The following is a 9,581-nucleotide window of genomic DNA, read 5'->3' as shown; positions in this document are numbered from 1 at the left end:
ACTAAATTTAATAACCAATAAAACAAATAAAAGTAATAATTAATAAAATAAGTATAATAAAACTAATAATTAAATCAAATAAAAGTAATTACTAAATTATATTTAAAATTAAAATTAAATTAATTATTAATTACTCACTTAATTTATTAATTAATAAACTTTAATCTAATAAGTTATTGATAATTTATTTGTAAAACATGATAATTCATTGAAAAAAATAATAAGACATCATAATACAATATTTAATTTGTTTGTTTTTCTTTCATAATAGATAATTATTATCAAAGATAGGATAGATTGTTTTGATCACATATTGATAAATTATTTTATTATTTGTACTCACAAAAAAAGTCATAGCCCCGTACGGAGAGGGTGAGTCAGTAAGGACTCTTAAATATGCCTCCCCGAATTATCCAGGACTTTTTTGTCTGGATAGATAATTTGGGTTTATTGTATACCTATAATGTGATCTATTACTCATTTATTATTTCATTTTTAGAGATTTCGGTACACATCTCCTTTGTTCTTGTAAGTGTGCAGACTTAATTTTAGTTTGCACACTTATGAGAACTGTGGAGAGGTGCTGTCGAAATTTTAACTAAAATGAAATAATTAACGAGTGTAAATCACATTATATGTATATAGTAAATTTGAATGGGATAAGTTCTTTACCCTTATATAAATGGAGTGAGAAGATGGATTAGGATACACAAACACTGTTGTTCTGTAAAGCTAGATGAATAAATAGTTTTTTCTTACACTATGTAGTGTGCCATAAAATGTCGATCGACAAGACTTAGATTAATAATTCAAATAAATTTTCTGATGAGTATATTGCTGGAGCATTTGCATTTGTTGTGAGAGCTCAGCAATTTGTGGATACAAGGGGACTAGTGAAGTGTTCTTGTAACAAGTGTCTTAATATCGAGTTGCAAACAATTGGTGTGCTAGAAAGTCATCTTTTTTAGAATGGTTTTCTACGAAGTTATACAAATTGGTACTGGCATGGAAATGAGGAAATAATATCGACCAATAGAGTGGTCCACCAATGTCATGAGGACGAGATGATTGATGTTCTTAATGATATAGCACAACCTAACAATTGTGAAGATGATGAGAATGAGGTTGATGATGAGATACCACCAGCATCAGAATGCAAAGGTAGTAGCCAATACTATAATGACTTATTTTCCTAGATGGCGTCTCTGTTATTCCCAGGGTGTGAAAAATACACATATTTGAATTTCGTAGCTAAGTTGATGCATTTCAAAGTGTTGGAGAAAATTCCTAACAAATTTTTTGATGGAATCTTGGAGTTGTTAGAAGATGCATTCCCATCTCCAAATAAGATACCAAAGTCACATTATGCGGCAAAGAGGTTGATGGGGAAATTAGGTTTAGGTTACGAGTCAATCCATGTTTGTAAGCATGATTGTGCGTTGTTTTGGCAGGAAAATATAAGTGTTCAATTTGTGGAGAGGATCGTTGGGTGGATAAAAATACCAAGGGGAAGAAAGTGCCCCAAAAAGTTATGCGTTATTTTCCATTGACCCCTCAATTGATGCGAAAATACACGTCAAGGCATATTTCTCAACATATGAGATGGCATCATGAAGGGCATGTTAAAGAAGATGGTGCCATGCGTCATTCTGTCGATGGGAAAGCATGGAAGGACTTTGACCGTAGCAATCCAGCATTTGTAATTGAACCTAGGAATGTGCGCCTTGGATTTGCTAGGCTTGGTGGAGCCTCGAGTTCTGGATCTTCTCAGCTAGGTGATGGTCAGGATCCGACACCTCCTATTTGAAACCATTTCAAATATTTGTAAAAGAAAGTAAACCAAAAACAATATTAAATTTGAAACTAAACTTACTGGATAAAAAAAGAGGTGCAATAGTGGAAGAATAACTTTACCAAATACCAATATTATATATTTAATTATAATTGTCATACATTAGAAACACATATCCAAACACACATCCGTAAGAGAAAAACACCACTAAGGAAGATAGGAACCATCACCACTACAAAATGAGACATTTATTAATGAGTGTTGCTATTTGGCATTATAAGATGCTAAATTTTATACGATATCACAACTCATATTTAGTTAGTGATATCTCATAATACTTATTAAATTAAAATATGTGGGACCCGATATTAAATTACACCAATAGTAATATGTGACTTCTTGTAATGTTATGCTCCACCGAGACCCTTAGCAATTCTATTATATCTTCTATTATATAAAATGTATAGATAATGACATTTATTTATATATATATATATCTTATCTTCTATTATATAAGACTAATGTATAATTACATTTGATATTTGTACTTTTGTGCTTTTTTTGTGATCTTCTTTTGTCTTTTCCTTATTTTTAGAAAATTCTAAAATGTAATTATTCAAATTTTAGCTAATATACCAAGTGTATATGTACATGATGGGGATTCATTATGTGTCCTCTTTGAGTTGTTAAGCGTAACATAATTGTGGAAATAGTTTATCAAATTCCTAACTAATATATGTTATAACAGAATAACCAACTCAGCAACTAATGTCTAGGCATCTGAAGTCCTATAAATACTCAGACTTGGTTCTCACTTAAACAACATAGATTGAGAGAAGCTCAAGAAATTTGAAAAGTCAGAGAGAAAGAGAGTACGAGAGAAGAAAGCTGGGGTTTTGGGATATTATATCTGAGTATCACAACTGTTTGAACATGATAACTCAGGGGGAGTGTGAGGGAGAAATACACTTGATATTGTAAGAGATATGTCATCAAGATTCTGCTTTGTGGTTGTACTCATTTGTTTCAGATTTGAGCTAATAAAGGAGAGAGAGAAGTGTTCCTAAAACTAAATCAATACTGATCTTGTTCTGAACCAGTATAATTTATTGTGTTGTTTCTTCTGGTTTAGTTTTCTGTGTTACATTCATTTGACTTGCTTCTGTCCTTACCTCTCTATTTTTTGCACTCTACAAGTTCGTATAATTGTGCCACATAATATATATATTGTTCCAGTTTTGAGTTTTTGAGTTTTTCTTACTTTACTGATTAGTTCATGTTCTAACAAAGTTTATCTTGTTGAGTTTTAGTTTGAATAATTTGACTAACTTTGTGATTAAGTCTTTGAGATCTTGAAGCAGAATCTAGAACATATTTTCTACAATAATAATATATAATAAATAATAATAAAATGTATTATAATAGTGGAAAGAATTAAAATCTAAATCTTTATTCTAAAGCAATGGATGAAAAATACTACATAAAATGACAAAATTGTTGATGGAATGACAAATTATCTTTTTTTTTTCTATATATTACTAGTAGATATATATGGTAAAGATTTAGATATATTAGTTAATAAACACATAGTTTTACTTAGTTCTCATTAAAACAAAAAATGCTTTAATCTTCCAATAACCCAACTTGATATAACATAGTTGCTACTTACTTTTTCAATTGCTACTAATTAAACAGGTGATATACTAAGAAATAACAAGCAAATATTTAACAATAATAAAAAACCAACACAAGCAAACTAGTAAAACATTCATGATATATAAGCAGAAGGAATCAAGTCTAGATGATTTTTTCTTTTCAGTGTTGCACCAAACGACTCAGTCATGTCAATATCTTCATGTTTCATTCCACTTGGGAGTTTCCAATTGAAATGGAATAGCAACAATGAAAGAGTAAACTCCACATTCTCGAGACCAATTGATGAACCTGCACATATTCTCCTCCCAGCACCGAATGGAAGATACTCAAAATGTTTACCCTTTGAGTCAATAGAGCTATTTAGCCACCTTTCTGGTATAAAACTCTCAGGCTCAGTCCAATACTTGGGATCTCTTGCAATTGCCCATACATTAACTATGGCTCTGGTTTTGGTAGGTATCTGAAACCCATTAATTTCACACCCATGTTGGCTTTCTCTTGGAATTAACAAAGGAAGAGAAGGGTGTAATCTCATGGTTTCTTTAACAATTGATTTCAAGTATGTCATTTCACTTAGCCTTGTTTCATCAATGGATGACCCTTTCTTGCTAAAGACTTCTCTAATCTCATCTTGTGCTTTTTTCATTATCGTTGGATTCTTCATCATTTCAGACATTGCCCATTCGATTGTTGTGGATGAAGTCTCAATTCCAGCACTATAGATGCCCTGAAAGATTATTATACATTAAAACCTTCTGTATTATTATTTATAGAATTAAATCTTACATATATAAATATTTCAAATTATCTTACAACTTTTAAGATATAACATAATATATTATTATAATTTTCAAATAATTATTATTAGGTAATAAAGACAATTTTCTTTTTAGATTGGAAAATTAAGAAATTAATAAATCATTACAATAATATATGTAGAATTTATATCTTATTTATAATTAACGGACTTAAAAAATATTATATTCTAATATATAGCATTGTAACTATGAAATTGATGATTAATTTTTCAACACTTGAGGCAACACCAAATAAATAAATATATATTAAAGAAAAAATGGGATAAATCCATGAAAAATCCTATTCAATTTGATAAAGGGACACCGAAAGAACTTGACTGCTGAATCGTATGAGGTCATCAGAAACTCTCAAGTATGGTTCTAAGGGAAGGAATTTATCCGCCTATTTCGACTGGGGAGAACAAGCCATTCGGCAAGGAGATTCAAAAATTGCAGAGGCTTGGTTCGACCAAGCTGCCGAATATTGGAAACAAGCTCTAGTGCTTACTCCTGGCAATTATATTGAAGCTTTGAAAAGACAAGACGGTACACTAGTAGACAATAATGTCATTATCTTTTATATAATAATTGTCCGGATAAAAAAAGTTATTGGTTTTAACTATTTTGTTAAATTTTACGGAATATACTTTTAAAATTGATTTAAAAATAAATATTTATAAATTATATTAATATAAATTTAAATATTATCAAATATTATTATTATAATAATATTTAATATAAGACTACATATATAATAATTATATTAATATAAATTCAAATTCATTATAAAATATTATTATTATAATAATATATAATACAAAAATAAATATTTAATAACTATATTAATATAAATTTAAATGTTATAAAATATTACTATGATAATAATATATAATCCTAATTTTTTACTAATTATATTAATATGTATTCAAATATTATTATAAAATATTATATATATTATAAATTATTATTATAATAATATTTAATACAAGACTAAATATTTAATACTTATATCGATATAAATTTAAATATCATAAAATATAATAATAATATAATAATACATAATCTTATTTTTTATCAAAAACTTATCGTTTATGTTTAAAAAAGTTATCATATTATATATTAAAAAAAAAAAAAAACTAGTATTTTGGTTTAGTTTTTCATTTAATATGTTTATGATATTCTTTATTTATTTGCAATATTTATATAATAATGATACAAATTTAATAAATATAATTAATAAATTATATAAATAAAACTAAGAAAACGTGCATTGTGCGTTGCTTGTATATAATATATATACTAGGTAGAAGCAACGTGCAATGCACGTTTGCTTAGTTTCAACGTTATAAACATTGTTTATAATTTTAATAAAAAATATATATAATAGAATGAATTATAGTTCTATAATATATATAAATATTTATATCAATAATCTCTACATATATAATATTTAAACACTTTGTCGACATAGATATATATTTGCATGACTACATGACATATATATATAAGATATCTTAAAAATATTTTATTTTAATTTGTTTAATTATTTATTTATTTATTTAAGTTTAAGTTATGTTTTATAATTTATAGTTAAATATAAGAATATTTTGTTAAATATGAAAATATTAGGTTAAAGTTATAAAAAAAATTAAAACAAAAAATTATTGATATATTTATCAACGAATAAACAGTTAATGCATTTAATAATAGTTAATTCTAAAATAACTTTTCGAACTGAGTTTTGAAATAAACAAGTAACTTACCCAAATTATTGCTTTAAGATTGTCCAACGTCAAGGAATATCCACGGTCACCATTGTTGTAATGCTTGAGAAGAACATCAATCATATCTTCTTCCTCATCGCCACGCTGACCAGCACTTGACTCCGTTAACTTTTTCTCTTGGTGTTCTTGAATGACTTTATCAAATATCCTCGATGACCTTTCTCGCAGCTTCATGAGTTTTGGCTTAGATCGACTAATATGGCCAAACAAACTCACAGAGGGAAAATAATCGGTAAGTTCAAACCCTAATGACACCTCCACAGTCCCCATCAACACAGACAAGATCTCTTCATCATCCACCTTTGACTGACCACAAGTAACCCTAGAAAAGATGCCACACAACGCCAAATTGACCTTGTCAGTGAGATTGATAGCCAACCCATCATTCAAACCAATCCATTCAACAAAACTAAGTAACCCTTCTTTTCTAATAGGCTTGAAAAAGGACTCAAGTCTTGCTGGGCAGAATAGCTCATGCACAAACATCTTCCTCACTTGCCTCCAATATTCACCATAAGGACAAAAACCAATGCCTGCGTAATCATATAGTATGATCTGGGAATAAAGAATCTGTGGCCTAGATGCGAAAACGTTATCATGGGTTCTCATGATCTCTTTGGCATAGTCTGCAGATGAAGCTATTATGGTGGGAACTGCTCCAACTCTTAAGTACATCAGGGGCCCATGTTTCTTGGCTAAGTCTCTGAGTTTATGATGGAGTAGTGAAGAGCCAAGAAGGTGGGGTATGTTTCCTACAAGGGGTAATTTCCATGGTCCTGGGGGAAGTTTTAATGAGCTGGTTTTTGTTGTTTTCAGTAGTTTGGTAAGTACCATAAACAAAAAGAGGAAGGAGATCAAGAGGATTGGGAAAGAGGGTAGTTGGATCTCCATGGAGATTAATTAGTGCTTTCCTTGGATTGGGAAAGAGTATGTTGTACTTAGTTTCTTCCCTTTACACATGTATATATAGAAGAATACGTCTCATCTATTGTTGAGATGTGGGAGATTTGTAGTTAGCTAGACATAGCACTCCAATGAGCAGTATATTGTCCAGAGACTTCTTGGACATGCACCCATAAATTTTGAAAGCTCATTGGTTCTAATAGTAGGCCACATTGTTATGCGGTGGGGTGTAGCATATATAACTTTTTTTTTTTAAAAAAAACTGAAAGATGAAGAAGAAGATACTGCCATTAAAAAAAATGAAGCTACTGATTTCAACCTAAAAAGCAGACTGAGGGACTCACGACCACCAAAAGTTGAGAAATAAACCAGTGCAGGGACCTTCAGGAACGATGAAAATGGTGGAGATTGGCTTCAAAAAGTCGACCCAGGCTAGCTAAACAGTCGCCTGATAAGGACAACGTTTCCCGGAGTCGAGGAAGGCAACTTATCTACAACATTTATCTATATAATTTGTGTTGGGACCTTCTACTAGTTTTAATCTTGTAAAACAAATTGAAGCTTGGTTTTATATATAAATATATATATACATATTCAACATATGTGAAAAGTATAAACATATTTGAATGGAAGATTTTATATGCAGTGAAGTCATAATATTTCTTGCATCATTCACAAGTTATGTATAGAGATATTTACATGATAAAAAAATTTGATTAAAAAAATTACAATTATGAGAAAATTACTTTTATACTGTTTTGTTGTATTTCATCACTTTTACTGTACTTTCGACTTTTTTCCTGAATTGCAGGACAGATTGCATTCAGTTCCAACTCAGTCTTTTTAGTATAGTATTGTCATTTGCTACTTTTAAGTTTTACGACATAATAATAGGTGTCACTCTTTAATTAGTTAGCAATGATAGCCCATAATAATAATAATTAAATTGAATTATGCGAGACCTCATATTAGATATTTTAGCTATGGCGGCATGTCACATCCTTGTGTTTTGCAGTGCCGAAAATAAAGTTCAAACAATTGAATTTTACAAGCACATACAAAAAATAGACACGCGTGCAACAAACTGTTTGAACTTTATTTTCAGCATTATAAATTGTTATTCCAAATTTCATGAAAATTTACAAGATGTCTTAAATGACTATAATGTACATCGTTATAAAAAAAATTAGAAAAATAAATTATTTAGGGGTCGAAATCCCAAAATGGGTGCACCAGTAAATTGGACGCACCGTAGAGGCACCCTATATTTTAAATCATTTTTGTAGCTAGTGACATATTTGTTAAACTAAACCGGATGCAGATTTACACTATATATGATGAGAGAAAAAAAAATACATTGGAGGGGGGATTCTTCCAACCAGCAAAACTCATTGTCTAGCCTAAGGCATGTTTTGCCAATTCATGAGTCACATTATTAAACTTACAACTAATATGTGACAGAAATGCCCTCGGAAAAGTAGACAATAAAATTTAATATCTGAAAAAATATTCCCCAGTTCATTTTGGTATGCTATGTTATTATTTAAAGCCAAAACAAGAGAAAAGGAGTCAGAAAAAACAACATCCAGTCGAAGTCCAAGCCTTTGAACCCAATTGAGTGCGACCAACAGTGTTATAGCTTCTGCTTTAAAGACTGATAACATTCCTGCAATACAATTTAGTGGAGAGTTTAGGTAAGGACAAAACAAAGGTATGTCATACGGGTTGAAAAAATAAAAACAAAACCTCCATCTAAAGCAATCAAATAACCTTAACCAAATGGATCATCCATTTGGTTAAGGTTCCTAAAATCGATATAACCATTTACCTTTTTTACTCACTTATAGGAACTCCTCTATCTTTTAATTTTGAGATTTTATAGTAAGTTTTAACTTAAAGAAAAACATCTCTTACCTTTTAAAGGCTTTGATAGAGCTGCAATAACTTCATTCTCTAGGGAGAGGATGATTGCTCTGAATCCTATCATTTCTGTCTGGTTAGATATTGCAGCATCCACTAATAAGAGAATGGGTTGGTTCCCCGAATCTTCTCTTCTTTGATTTGGAGATTTTGTATTTTGTAAGGGTTGCTCTGTCATTCTCTGTGTGCTTCTTATTGATTCCCAGTATTTGGTTACCCATTCAAATACTTGGTATCCTTGCCTTGCTGGGTGTCCATGGGTTCTTTTATTCCTCTCAAACCAAATTGCCCAAGCTATGATGAGCATTTTTTGAAAGTTTTCTTTTTCCATAATTTTAGGGGCATAAAGTAGAATTTCCTTAAAGGAAATATCTTCCAATCTGACATGAATGGATAGTCTCACTAATCCCATATTTCTTTAGAGAAAGGACACCAAAAGACAACATGTGCATTAGAATCCTCTCCAAAACTACATAGTGGACCAACATTGAGATATTGCGTTGATTTAAACCTTAAGAGTGAGCAAAATTTCATGGTATCCTCTCCAAGTAAAATGTAAAATTTTACGTGGTATTTTGATTCCCTAAAGGGACTTCCACCACATTGCTAATGATTTAACAGATGAAGAGGGCAGTGCAATATCCATAGTCGAAGCTAGATTATACCCACTTTTGACAGAATAGTTCCCATGATTTGTATAGTGCCAAAGCCATGAATCTGGATGATCAA

The 9,581-nt window shown here is 30.3% G+C and overlaps 1 protein-coding gene across 1 annotated transcript; it reads right to left on the bottom strand.

The window, feature by feature from the left end:
• Positions 1 to 3,374: 3,374 nt before the first annotated feature.
• Positions 3,375 to 7,035, bottom strand: LOC133784491 (cytochrome P450 71D9-like). The gene is made up of 2 exons (XM_062223815.1): positions 6,009 to 7,035; positions 3,375 to 4,175 (listed from the first exon to the last, which is right to left on the bottom strand). The coding sequence occupies exons 1-2, from the start codon at positions 6,918 to 6,920 to the stop codon at positions 3,561 to 3,563; spliced, it is 1,527 nt and encodes a 508-aa protein (XP_062079799.1). The 5' UTR covers positions 6,921 to 7,035; the 3' UTR covers positions 3,375 to 3,560.
• Between the last annotated feature and the right edge of the window lie 2,546 nt (positions 7,036 to 9,581).

The sequence above is a fragment of the Humulus lupulus genome, chromosome 6, assembly GCF_963169125.1.
Source record: "Humulus lupulus chromosome 6, drHumLupu1.1, whole genome shotgun sequence".
In the NCBI taxonomy this organism is placed as follows: Eukaryota; Viridiplantae; Streptophyta; class Magnoliopsida; order Rosales; family Cannabaceae; genus Humulus; species Humulus lupulus.
The sequence above is the reverse complement of the archived record's forward strand: the minus strand, read 5'-3'. Positions and strand labels throughout refer to the sequence as shown.